This window comes from Berghia stephanieae, chromosome 11 (assembly GCF_034508935.2).
Source record: "Berghia stephanieae isolate SIO BIC M18660-M18661 chromosome 11, UCSD_Bste_1.3, whole genome shotgun sequence".
NCBI lineage: Eukaryota > Metazoa > Mollusca > Gastropoda > Nudibranchia > Aeolidiidae > Berghia > Berghia stephanieae.
The window spans coordinates 8,146,486-8,161,129 of NC_088370.1; the positions used below are offsets into that span (position 1 = coordinate 8,146,486).

The 14,644-nt window shown below is 35.7% G+C and overlaps 1 protein-coding gene across 1 annotated transcript in view; it reads left to right on the forward strand.

The window, feature by feature from the left end:
* Positions 1-2,837: 2,837 nt before the first annotated feature.
* Positions 2,838-14,644, forward strand: part of LOC144956319 (G-protein coupled receptor daf-37-like) — a 34,710-nt gene continuing 22,903 nt past the window's right edge. Inside the window, 1 exon segment of the mRNA XM_078886818.1 lies at positions 2,838-3,578. Coding sequence (XP_078742944.1) covers positions 3,197-3,578 — 382 coding nt within the window. The 5' untranslated portion in view covers positions 2,838-3,196.

The window sequence follows — 14,644 nt, forward strand, 5'->3', positions numbered from 1 at the left end:
CAGAATCTATTCAATGAAATTGTCTGAAAATTTCCACAGTTATGACAAAGATAATCTATTATGTCACCATAGAGAGATTTTTTTGATAAGATATGTGAATTTTGAATTATAATCCTAATCCTGAATTTTTAAAGTCAATTTTGTCATAACTTTTTGATTCTCAAATTTGTAATGTTCTAATAAACATTCCATAAGCTAAAGCCGTAAAATCTCTCTATGGTGAAACACTATGGTACAATGTTGACAAGAGGGAAGAATATTGAGGTCATTCCTTCATTAGTTTTTGTGGAAAGGTTGCCACAAAATTGTTATATTTTTTTATGTCAGACCCCAAATTAGGTCGCAAAATGGGTATCAACACAGATAATTAAAATTTTTCACCATAAATATTGTTTTTTAACCTATATTGACGATACAGAATTATTAAAACCGCCCAATATAGGTAATTAAACTTTTTTTTAGAAAAGACCCAAACCGCCCCTTAAGCAGGTGACCATCTCAACATCCTCATTTCCGCCACCCCAACTTCTTTATCTTGTTTCTTTGTCATAGCTGCTGTCTCTAGTCCATACATATAACATTGCTGGTCTTACAACAGATGTATATATGTTTCCTTGTATCAACCAACCGTATGATGAGCGCTTTAAATGGAGTCCCTGGCCAACAGCAAATTTATCATGTAGGACGAGACGTGATGCCTATTAGGCGATATTACATTTTTAAAAAAACTGAGCCAAGGGTTTTAACGGCTATGTACTCCTTTTTGCACCTGAGTACGGTGACAAAATGTGAGTAGAGAGCATTTTCAAAGGACTAAAATATGCGCGACTTAGAGTGAGACTAGAACCCTGGATCTTCCGATCCGAATGCAAGTGTCCTCCACAAGACCACATAGCCACACTTTGTTGACAGCACTCACATTAACAATATAAGATTTGAACCTTGTACTCCTTCGTGGTTCAGTGGTATGACACTCCACTTGTGTCCAGTAGGTCACGGCTTCGAGCCGAGCTACTTAAGGTCGCTCGAAATTGAGTCCTTGAAAAATACTCTTCAGGTTTATTCATACTTTCTCACCGTACTCAGGTATAAAACGAGTACCTGGCCGTCAAGAGCGTTGTCTCTGACGGGAATTTCTTTTTTGTAAAATCGCATCACAGGATTCATGTCTCGTCCTACGTGTTAAAATGTTGCTGTTTGGTTGAGACTTTTTGTAAATCGTTTTGACATTAATAATAAAATAGTAAAGTAGTCCTTCCGAGCCATTCGATCCATGGAACCGGAGTTTATCCCGTTTTTTGTAACGTGAAACGGACAATAGCAACTGCTTGTTACCCTTTGGCTAGGACGCTAATCTATCGAAAAGTAATTTCCGCCAGATCTAACAGACCCAGTGCTACTCAATCATCGATTGATGGTCAATTGGGGGGGGGGGGGGGGGGGGGGTCAGAAAAATATCTCAACTGCACCCGGGATCGATCTCGGCCCTTAGCGTGTGAAACGAGTGCTCTACCTACTGAGCTATTGAAACCGCCTTAAAGTACATTGCTCTGTAAAAATGCTTACGTTTTGGTGAGGATCTCTTTTCTTTTATTGAATGCCAGAATTGTTCCGCCCAGATTCCACCAAATTATCAATAAATCGAAATCGATTCCACCAAATTATCAATAAATCGAAATCGATTCCACCAAATTATCAATAAATCGAAATCGATTCCACCAAATTATCAATAAATCGAAATCGATTCCACCAAATTATCAATAAATCGAAATCGATTCCACCAAATTATCAATAAATCGAACACGACTTTGAACGATTGTAAGACATAATCTAATCTAACAATAGCCTCGAGAAACATGCTCCATCTTTCTCTACCTACTTGTTACCCTAGACTTTAATCAACGCAAGAAATCAATGCAATTAGTCGAGTGCATTCCCTCTAAGGCGATACACACTTCGATCAATGAGGTGATTAAACAAAACATTCCATTACGGGCTGGCCAGGCCTTAAGGCTCAATATCCAGAACAAAAACCCGAGTCTTACAAGAATCCATTCTACCAGTTTACGATGTTCATTGATCCAATTTGTTTCATGTTGGATTAAACTTAATTTTTAATCAGGTTTAAATGCCGTATTCTGGAGAGGAAAAAATCGTATTTAAAAATTTGGCCAGAAAACTCGTCCTTTAAATATCAATTGATTTAATTAAACCTCATCTTGCCAAACATTCTCAAACCTGGGACTTCCATGAAGTCTTCCCTAAGCCCCAGGTTTCCGAGTCTCCGCTAAGATGAGGGTAATTTAAATCGATGGATATTTGAAGGACGAGTTTTCTGGCCAAATTTTTAAATACGTGTTTTTCCAGAGTGCTTCAGTCCATTGATTAAAAGACAATATTTTGAATAGCTCTCACATAACGGATGGAAATTACAGTAAAATGAAATGTCAGGAAATACATTTGAATGACATGACACAAAACAGATGTATTTTTATTGGTTTAAATTCCACACTGTATTTCTTTAATTTTCATTCAATTTAAAGACCAATGTTTGTTAAATTATGTGGTGGCTTTTAAACGTGATGGGCATTTTAACATTTTCTTATTTTTATATATATATAATTTTTTTCTCTCTATTGTTTCAAACAGTAAATTCACCAAACTAGGATCCCCCCAAGCAAGACTACCCACTTTAAAAGTCTGTTTATCCGACGCGGAGTTCCAAATGTTGTCAAGCCTGGACAATACAGTGTTTCTTCTCGTTGTAAAAGTGTGTTGGAGTTTTGTATTGTCAAGCTGACGTGCCAAAGGATCAACTCAGTGTAGAGCACAGTGTTTTAATTCGTTTTCCGTCCTTTTCAAGATGATTTAAAAGGTCGCGTTTTGCACTTATCAAGAAAGTGTTGTTGTTGCTAAGCAACATTCAAAACAAAATGGCGCAATACTCTTGACGTCACTGCAATACAGCCAAAACTCGTGAAGGCTTTTACTGGTGACCTTACAATGTTTCAACGTTCGATCAGATCGGATTCAACTGTTGGATTATTTGTATTGAATTTTATTCACTCTTCAAATGAAAGAACTTGAAAAATATTGGCATCATAAATATTATTGTAATCCATTCGTGAAAGGATTTAATTTTTGTTGTGACGAAATTAGCAATGTTTAGTTTGTGACGTCACCAATTTCTGGGCACATGAATGAGACAATTTCAACGGCGACCAATGACGAGGCTCTTCTCGTCACGCGATTGGTCGTCCAGAAAATCATCACACCCATCGTGGTGCTCTTCGGGGTCATCGGGAATTCCCTGAGCATTGTCGTTCTCACCAGAAAATGCATGAAATCTTCAACCAATTCCTACCTCACGGCTCTGGCGATATTCGACATTCTGTATCTTCTGTTCAGCTTCTCGCTGAGTCTGAGCCATTACCCGGATACGATGATGACGTCAGCGGTCTACGTGCATTGGTATCCGTTTGGGCGTGTCCTTGCCGACATGAGCTCCAACGTGTCCGTGACCTTGACCGTGACCTTTACGATAGAGAGATACATTGGAGTTTGCCACCCGATGAGAGGTAAGGAAAGTCAAATCAATCTTGTAATATATTTGTTGTTGTACACAGCCTTTGTTTGTTTTGTTTTTTTAAATTAAGAAATTGAGATTTATATAACGCAATATCCACTAAATGTGCTCAAAGCGCTTTACAAGGTTTTGTTAATCATTTGCTCTTCCTACTTTCATGCTTTTTTTTTTTCTCTTTGCTTTTTTCTATTTATAATCTTATTTCTTCCTTATATACATATATATATATATATATATATATAATATATATATATATATATATATATATATATATAATAAGTATCAATCCACTATTAAGGTGACCACTGTGAAATGCACCAATTGGAGGACCAAGCATATGTCTTGTTCAAATTGATTAAACTGTTCAATCTTTGTTCAAATGAGTATAGTTTGATGCCCTACAATGATTTATGAACACAATTCTGATGCTTGATGATCACAATGGTATATAGAAAATTACTCGGTCCCCCTACTGTTTTACTAAGTGTTTCTGTAGCTTTAAGGAGACATTTGGTAAAAACATGTTTTTAGGGAGACCACATTAAAAAACCCTTTTAGGGAGCCCAGTATATGTTTATATATGTGTATACATAAGAGTGCATTTTCAAGTGAGCTACCACCAAATTGTCTAAAATAAAGTAAGTCCTTAAGATTAAGAGCTTCATGGCCATAGTGTCGAAGCTTATCCCAGTGTGCGTAGAGTGAAGTGGCCGAGCAACGCATTTACTAACTCCTGGGAAGGTCCATCCCTCAGAAGGGGCGCTCAGGGAAATAACCTGGGACTCAAACACGGCAAAAAATATTCTCAGTTGCTCCGTGCGCCATTGTTTTTGCAGTCCCCGACCCCTTTAGAAACCTGACGACCCAGGTTAAGATCAGAGATAGAAGGGACCAGGCAGAGGAGTTTATTTGTTGTTGTTGTATACCACTGAATGGACTTGGTTTGTTTTGTTTTTTTTTTAAGGGTTTTACGGCGCTTGCAACACATTAAGGTCATATCAGCGCCAGGAAAAAGGAAGAAAATGGGATAGTAAAAAGTTCTGGAACTACAATTAGAGCACCCAAGAAAAAGTAAGGCAAAGGGGATTTGTTTCAAATAGGAAACAGTAGATTCCAAGAGCCCACTATCAAAGTACTTAGTTTGAGATCACCTAAACGTCTCATTCAGACACAAGCACAGGTCCCAACAAAGAAGGATACACTCAAATGTTTACAAAGCATAAATAATATGTAAACAAAACAATAAAGAGCATAACAGACAGATGATTTACAAGGGAAAAATATAATCTCCCAAAACTCGAACTATACATTTGACTGTTTCCCTCCCAGCCAGGTCCTGGACAAAACCAAGTAATCCCATCCCGAGACAAAGACAGAAAACAAGTTGGAAAACAGACATAGGGGGATAGAAGACGCAACGAGTACGTCCCTGCCCATTATGGAAAGTCGGGAACCCACCCAGTGAATGGAGTTGGATGGATAGGACAGCAGATCTGATGGACACAATGAACGGCTTCAATCAACATCTCATTCACTTTAACTTGCACAATGCTTGCTTTGGTTTCGTGGTAGACAGTTCGTCTGACGCCCGAGTTGCCAGGGTTCGAATCCATATTTGTGGCGATGCAGAGTCATTGTAAAAGTCTCATTTACAGTCTCACTTGTGTTAATTGGAGTACGTTACTGAATTGTAACAACGTTGTTCGTGTCCATATAAATGTACTACCAGCTGCACGTTGAGCTCATTGTGGGTTTTATGATACATCAAGCTCGTGTAAAATTACATTTACATTTGACCGAAAAATGATACATAACGATAGAAGTCTACAAATCATATTGCAGGTTTATTTCAGTTCCAAAAGCCATCACAAACATTCATCCACTGTATCACATAAGTCTTTGGTCACCAAATAAAAGCATGAAGTTTGTTATGTGTACAGTGCAACATAAAAGGATAGAAACAGTTTTACTGATAAAACCCTCAAATGATAACAAACCAATATGTTGTTGCTGGTAAGTTGCTTAATTGCATTTGTTAAAAAGCATAAACTGTGAAGCAAAAGTGTTGAAAATCGTTTGAATAAAGTTTAATGCAAAAAAAATAATTCTTAAGCACTTTATGCCGTTCTAAGCTGTCGTTGCTGCATTTTTTTTCATTATTAATTATTATTATTCTGATTAAGGATGAGGGGATAAAGAAAGAATGAAATTAAATGCACAGAGGTGTCATTTCTTGACAGTCACCTCTAAAGATTGCAACTCTTAAAATTATCATAAAAAGAATAGTGAAATTTTACATTAGGTATCTAGAAAATGCTGAACATAAAGCTACATTGGCCAATTAAGTTAGGGTTAGTAGAAAGACTTTTTATTCTGCCATATCTGATTCTTTCAGATAGTTCTACATAGCTACCAACTTTTCAAAAATAAAATAAGGAACGCTCATTTGGCCCGGGATGAGGGCGATGTGTGCCGAAGCCCCGCCCCCCCCCCCCCCCCCCCCTTCATCGAATCGCAACATATAAAAGTCAGCCTTTTTAATTACTATTATTAACACTAACAAGTTTGAGATGACAGAGGCTAGTCCAAATGTTGCTCAATTATTGGGTTTAGTACCAGCACATTTGAATCGTTAAAATGACACTTTCCACAATGATTGTTGTTTTGTTTTTAAGGGTTTTACGGCGCTTGCAACACATTTAGGTTATATCAGCGCCAGTAAAAAGGAAGAAAATTGGATAGTAAAAAGTTCTAGAATTACAGTTGAAGCATCCAAGAGAAAGTAAGACATAGGGGAACTGGGAACAAATAGGGATCAGATGTAGATTCCAAGAGCGTATCACCAATGTACTTAGTTTGAGATCACCTATAAGTCTTATCCGGACACAAGAACAAAATCCAACAAAGAGGAACACACTCAAATGCTTACATTATACATTAAAAAATAACAAATATAGTAATAATACATAACAGAGAGATGATTTACAAGGAAAAAAATATCATCTCCCAAAACAATAAATATGCATTTGACTGCTTCCCTCCCAGCTAGGACTCCGGCGAGGGCCAGGAAAAAAACAAGTAATCTCATTCCAAGACAAAGACTGAAAGCATGTTGGAAAACAGATATAAGGGGATAGAAGACACAGTGTGTACCTCCCTGCCCGCTATGGGAGCTTTCCACAATGAGATCAAAATTCAGAACGGACAATATAAAGAAAGAATTCAACTGCCTCAACTTTGATAAGGACCAATACACAAGAAGCACAATTGTAAAATAAATGAAATAACTTAAGATGGTTAGAAATGCATAACTACCAACCTGGTACATCACTTGAGAGGGCGTTTTGGGGTAAAAATTAGGTGAGTTCAGATAAAAAGTAGACGATTGCATATATGTTTTCTTTCATGCAACATAATGGTCTTTAAGTAGTATACTATAATAGTAGTTATAGTAAAATGCACCTCTAAATATTAGAGAATTCCTACTTCTTTACTTTGACAAGATAAACACACCTAAAAATGGAGTATACTTATTTTTCTTGAACCTAAACCGTTACAAAAGCTTGCTTGAAAAAAAAAATTAAAATCAGATGAAGATGTTTTTAAAGGGATTAAATTTATATATTTCATAAATTAATAAAGGGAAATAATCATTGTCATCTTTAATCAATATAAGCAATTGATTTTCTTATTGAATACCTTCCAATCAAAAAGGTGGATTTAATTTTATTCTTAATTAAAATAATATTTGTAACAAATAGTGAAAGTATCAATACTGTCTTAGAATATTCAAAGTATATCGAGGCTAACATCCATATCCACTTCACTGGGTTCAGGGTTCCCTCTTCATTATAATCAAAATATGAACATAAATCGGAATAGTAACACATTGAAGTCTCATCTGAATACATAGATTGTCCTTTGTTGTTTCAGCGAATAATCAGACAGAATGTCAAAAGAATTTTAGGTTTTTCCCCAACCACCCCTTGGAGGTATCAGTATCAGCGGAATGGTAAGCGTCATGTTTTTTACGTTGAGCAACAAAATTTACTCCAAATGCTTCACTCGACCCAGGCGGAAAAGCAATCAAGAATAGACCCAAGTCCTATCCAAAGACTAACATTTCATTTAAGTTTATTGTAGGCCCTTGGCCAATCGACAAAATTCAATTCACATAAATTATTTACAACAATCAGAAATTAATTATATCAATAATAGTAATAGAATGCAATGAAGGCAATATAATAATAATAATAATAATAATAATAATAATAATAATAATAATAATAATAATAATAATAATAATAATAATAATAATAATAATAATAATAATAATATAATAATAATAATAACAGTAGCGGCAATAAGTAACAATTAATATAGTAACAAAAGTAATAATAGACTATAGTTCATAGTCATAACAATGACTTTCTTTGTCATTGAGGGAGTGAGAAAACATCACCGGCTGGCAGAACAAACAGCCGACATCAATCAAACGTCCTCCAGACCGGTTGAGCATCGGCTTCATTAATTCTTTAAAGACTTCCCCCCAACTGCCTGAACGATGCTGATGCCCAGACAACTTAATCCTGATTTATATTTTGTGGGAATGAAATATGACATGTATATGCCGGAAATATTTCAATAACAAACACACTGTTCAGATAGAAAATATTTGAGTCTTGCCTTTGTTAATTGACACAGGTAAGTTAGGAAAATAAATGCTAGTAAAAACGATCAGCAAGTTCGTGAACACTGCTTCTCAACTCGAACATATGTTTTCATCAAATCTACACACATCATGTTGTGAGCTGAATTTTAATGATCTCAGTTGTCATTGAAAGGAAACCCAAGAATTTTAGAATAAAGAAAATATTGAACCTGGAAGTCAAAAGGGTTTGTAGCACAGCAGACATTAATAAAGTATAATTTTAGTACCGACAAATTAAAAAGAAAATGTGCTTTTTTTTAAATGCTCCCAATCATCATATACTGTTTAGGTTGCAAGATTAATAAAAATGTTATCTACTCTGATTCTCGTTAAGTTTCCAGCTGGTCTGTGAAAAAAAGCCTTAAGCATCATAGAAATACAAAGAAACAGTTTTAATATATAGATGGGTTGTAACAAAAAAAACCATTTTAACACTTACAATACAAGCAATTTAAGTCTATTACAGACAAAAAAAACCCCAATAAAATAAACATGAACATTTTTATGGCTGGTTTCACTGATATCACTCACACATTGGGGTTTCAGATTCTAAGATGTCCACCCTATCAAATTTGGATTTGTGCTTGTTATGTAAATGGTAGCGTATTTTGCGACGCAGCACTGCCAAAACAGAAAAAAATGCAATAACACAAATGCAGCACCATGGAGGGGTGGAAGTTTTCTTTTAAAAGGAATGGGTAAATTAAAATTGATCCCACAAATATCAAAGGAGAAGAATGACAAAAAAATGACTCACCATTGCACGTAACACGTTGGTTTGCAAGTGTATAGCATTCGGGTTGAACCTGGGTCCCAGACTGGCAACGAGGTTCAGTCTGTGATAGTTGTGGATGAGGCTCTGACTGAGTTGGGGAATGAGCACTAGGTTCCAAAGACAATGATGTACTCAGCATTGGGTACCTCACAGAGTACGTAGAGGAATCAGACTCGGAGTCAGCAACAAAATCGGGACCCTGTATATTTTGTGGAAAAGATGACAGATCAATCAATTTATTCATGTTGACAATAAACATGAAGAGCCATTGTTTAATAATCCAACTAAACAATTAGCTGGTTAATAATGCAAGTATAATAAAAAAGAGTTGAGAAAGGCAGACATATTGTCTAAGTATTTAATATGTTCAACTGTGCTTGGATAAATATAGATACACCAACCAGGGTTTCAGTAAACCGTTTTTAACCAACTCTTTAAATCCTACACCAGGACCAACAACTACAAAACAATTTTTATATCACTACGATTCTGGACATATAAACGGTTGTCATTGCAACAATATGAACTTCCTAACCTTGCAACTGCAATATAGTTAACAAAAAAAGTTGATAAACATTACGATGCAAGAGAATTTGGACAAAATGCGAGATCAAAAGTATAATCCCAACAGAAGCTATTTTAATTTTTCCTGGAAACGCATCATTTTCACATTTTGTCAAATAAAAAACAAACGACTTCAAATGTGAATGGCTCATCAATGAATATCACTTCAAAATATAACGAGGAAGGTTTAAAATAGTGTTATTGTTGGCGAAGTCCACTGCAAAGAAAAAATTTTAACAACAAAAAACTAGGAGATCTAACTGGTGTAAAACAGTGTTGTCCTTGTCCTGAAATATTGTATTGCGCCTAACAGACTGCAGGTCTCATCTTTTGTGGCAAATGTGTTTTGTCCACCACAAAATATGGTGATGTGAAGCATTTTGAGCATGGTGCCAACTGTGGATAAACGCTATACAAATGTTATGATTTTATTTTAATGTACATATTTACCACAAATGAATCATGTGATATGGAACTTTGTTCTGCATCACTTTCAGGCTCTGAGTTGGAGTCTATATAGAAAATAAAAACAACAAAAAAAAAGCTGAAGACTATCATTTGCAAGTTTTTCTCTAAACTCTTAAACAAAAAATCATGCCATCTTGTGCTGTAAAAGGATTTTTTTTAATTATTTACCTTATGACTATTGTCCTTTGGAAAAAAAAAGAAAATTAAGTCCGAAACCTTCTGGCTATTTTCTTTTAAATTTCAAGAACGTCAGAGTTGGCAAGGGAGGACGGAAATATAATTCCAGAAACCAATCTGTCTATAATCATATCCATATGATAGTTTTTCGTTCAAGATTCAGGTACAGTCCACTTAGGATAATCGCAATACCTTGGGATCATCGAAAATGTTGGGATTAACCGAAATTCAGTTTCCTGTCCACTATTTCAACATTTTACACATTTATTGTCAACTCAAACCAGTAAATAATATTCTTAGTCCACCACATACAGAGCAATTTGATTGAAACAAAAACCATATGGCAGCCCCGTGTAGATTTGTCAACCAAACGCAGCTATGAAGCAAGCCGATATCTTATTCAGATTGGAAGAAGTTTCAATCTTTTTTCTCAACAATTCAACATTTGTCAGAGTTAAAGAGATTTGCCTTAATGAGAGACAATAAGCTCTCACCAAACTCGTTGGTCACAATGCACAGTTGTTAATCCTAAAACAAAGGATATCGCTCAGTCTCTCTTTATAACTGTCATTTATAACCTGTTGTCAAGATTATGACCAGCCCCACCCCTCTTCTATTTAATGGCCACCGATGACGTCACAAACCCATACTGCAGAGCCCCGCCCTCTTTCGACTCTAACAGAGTGGTGACACACTACTGTAGCATTAAATCCTGCTCACTCTCGATTCTTCAACCTGTCACGATTTCATCCATGATGAAATTTAATCATGATATACTGTTTGATTTCTTGAATTTACCACTTTTTAAAAAACCGAAGTTTGTTGCAATTAACCAGTGACTTTTATATAGAATTATTTCCATTGCTTAGGAAATATTGTGATTAACCGAAAGTTGCGATTAAACGAGTTGCAATTATCCGGAGTGGACTGTAATAGTATTACACATCATGACTCAAAAAAAAAAAAAAGCAAACTATTTGTACCTAAATGTTATTCATTTCCTCATCAAATTACATTCTTACCATTAACATCATAGATCACATCAAAAGGGTTGTCTGGATTGACAGCAAGACATTTTTCAGGATTTTTAAAGCTCAAATCTCTCTTATCTGAAGTTACAAAAGAAATAGCATATTCTCAACATTAAACTATGATTTTGTGATGGCTGTGATATGGCATACTGTATGCATAAAGCAAGATGCAAAGACAGGTTTAAGTTTAAATTATTTTATATTCTTTTCAAAAATCCATTCTAGTTTTGCCAAAATAAAATAAACACGAGAAGTGTTGAGTTGGATAGCGCTAAAACTAAAAGTAGTAGTGGTAGTAGTAGTAGTAGTAGTAGTAGTAAACGACAGATCTTACTCACTAGTGTGAATCTACAGTCTACAGAAGTTCCCGAATTATCTGACTCCACTTCCAAATGACTGACTGACAAGTGACAATCATCAATCGGTGTGTGTGTGATTAGGTACTTTGGTAAACGTCCATTTGGCCCTCCAGCAGGGAGCCGATAAATGGCCTAGTGGCTGTGACCCGATTTTTTGGACTTTTGAGTGATGGGTCTCAGAAAAAGTTCCATAGATTTTTTGTTTATGGATGGATTTTAATGAATTATGTCTTATTTTCTTCAGGAGAAATTACTCTATCGTTTGGTGTAGTTTATTTTAAAATCAATGACAATTTAGTATAACTTTTGATTATGGATAAAATAGGGTATAATTTAGCTTTGGATAATTAAAAGATTAGAACTTGGTAAATCAAAATTTCATGCTGGCACGTTTATTTAACATCTTAACTTTTTTATAAAATTAAATTCAGGGCAAAGTTGTATACCGCATCCATAAAATTCGTTCCAGTAAAATCCTTACTCAAATCTTAGCGGTCACTTTAGACCAGTTTTGAAATCCAAATGGCGGTTACTACCGGAAATGCAACAATTTTCAGGTCACAAAGTCCGTCAGTAAATAACAAAGGCAAATAGAAGACCATTTGTCAGCCTTTAAACTAACACAACTTTTTTTCTGCTTATCTGATTTTCACAATTTTGGTATCATTAGAATCGTGTTAAAAAGCACTTTAAAATGATATAGGTTTCATTGAGCTCAATCCAATTTGAATTTTTTACCAAAGTACCTAGTGTGATGTCGACCCTATTGAAAATCTTAAATCAACAGTGATGTAATAAGAATGGCCAATAACTTACCATTTAAATTATCTCGGTGTCTCTTCAATGATGCCTCCAGCATCAATTTACCCCACGATGCCATAGACGTCTAGTTTGGAACTCAGCAAGTGACGAAAAAATACTTGCGGCTATAGAGAGGACGTCCGTCGGCCACTCTCTTCGCAAGTCAGTAGTCAGTGGTTATCAGATAATCCTTGGTTCTTGAAAAATATAGAAACACAGCGGTTCATTTAAAAAGACTCTTTTGTAGATCAAGATATAATGTTAGGTATTGCACTTTAAAATCTCTTCAGACATAGAACGGGTCAACTTGACGTCTAGACCAAATCATTTCGAAGATCGATATGGCAACAGCAACGCCTGGAATGGAGGATTTAAATGCGGCATCTGACGATTCTACTGCTATGACAGAAGATGCTCCATTTCACGACGTCGAGATGGCTTCAACTGGCATCAGGCATCAACATGCTACTCAATAATGGGTTTGATGAAGCGTTTGACTAAGAACTAAAGGCCTAGCTGATAACTGATAACCACCTACTACTGACTTGCGGAGTGAGTAAGTGAGTGCCGAGTGCCTCTTTATGCGCGAAATTGACTAAACATACGTTTCACGAAAAAAGAGTTACTATGTTTGCTTGTCTCTTGTCACCAAGATAAGAATCCGGACCAAGATTCGATAAATCTGTTTCTAAAAATAGATTATAATTCGTATATCTTGTTCATTCTTCAGTTCATCAACTTTCACACAATTTTATATTAGGTTTTCATTACTATAAAAATCCATATAATGCTCTAGAATTTTAGAGAAAATTTCGGAAAGATATAGTGCCTCACTATTGAAATATATCGATGAAAACACTGGTACCCCTATTGTACTTTTTTTCAGGCGGTCACTTATTGACCAACGTGAAAATTTAGGCATAACTCTTCTTACTGTGGTGTTTAACAAATAACTTCAATACTATGATTTACAATTATATATCCTTGACGGTTGGGTTGACAACCTTAAACTAAAATCAGAAAAGTGAATGTGCTAGAGGTCAAATCAATAGGGGGACCGGATTTTGGTCTCCCTATTGGTAAAGTACTGTAAAATGAACTAATAGGGGTACCAAAAGTCTCCCTATCCGGTATTAATACATATATATATATATATATATATATATATATATATATATATATATATATATATATATATATTCTGGGCACATGAATGAGACAATTTGTTTTCTTTGGTGGCCAAAGACTTGTCTTTTTACGTCATTTTTTTGGTCAGTGTCAGGCTATAAGTTCACGATAGTCACGCTCGAACCTGGGACTTTCAGTGTTACAGTGCCATGCCGTACCCACTCGGCCACTTGGTCCCCACATTATAATGATAAATGAGTTTATAGATAGTATGCGCTTGGCTAAGAAGTTCACAAAATTGCCATCCGGAAGTATAACGGACCAAGACACAAAACTGTGTGTAACCAGGAACGTTTATAGTCAGGTTAATACAGTTTAGTGAGCATTACTCATAAATGCGGATGGCAAAAAACAATAACAAAGACTTGAGTGACGTCAACTAAGAACGATCTATATTGTGTAAATTGATTGTTACATTAAATATATTTTAAGTCTAATAAACGCACGGACGGGTGGATCGACGAAGGAAATTGTAAATTATTAGAGCCAATGAAATGGAAGTTATTTGTGCTCAAGCAAGCAGGATGCTTTCATCTAACTGGGAGGGGGGGGGGGGATCGTAATGGAAACAAGTGGGCTGGATAATGATGTCTAAACTATCATAGTATTGACATTTATCATTTAGATGTGTCTGTTTTACCTCTCTCTCTCTCTCTCTCTCTCTCTCTCTCTCTCTCTCTCTCTCTCTCTCTCTCTCACTCACTCTCTCTCTCTCCTCTTTCCCTTACACACACACACACACAAACCCACATACACTTACAATTTCCTTACCTCGAGCTCCATGAGGGCAAGGTGATATAAATAAGAACGAAATATCACCCAAATGTGTTTAAAATATATTTTTCACCCATCCATTTCACATACCTAATATAAAGAGTCCAAAATGTGCTCACTACATACAACGAGAATAGCTTTTAAAAGGAAATAGATCTATTTGTTTTATGTGTATGATCGCAGATAAATAGAAGTGCGGCTATGTGGTCT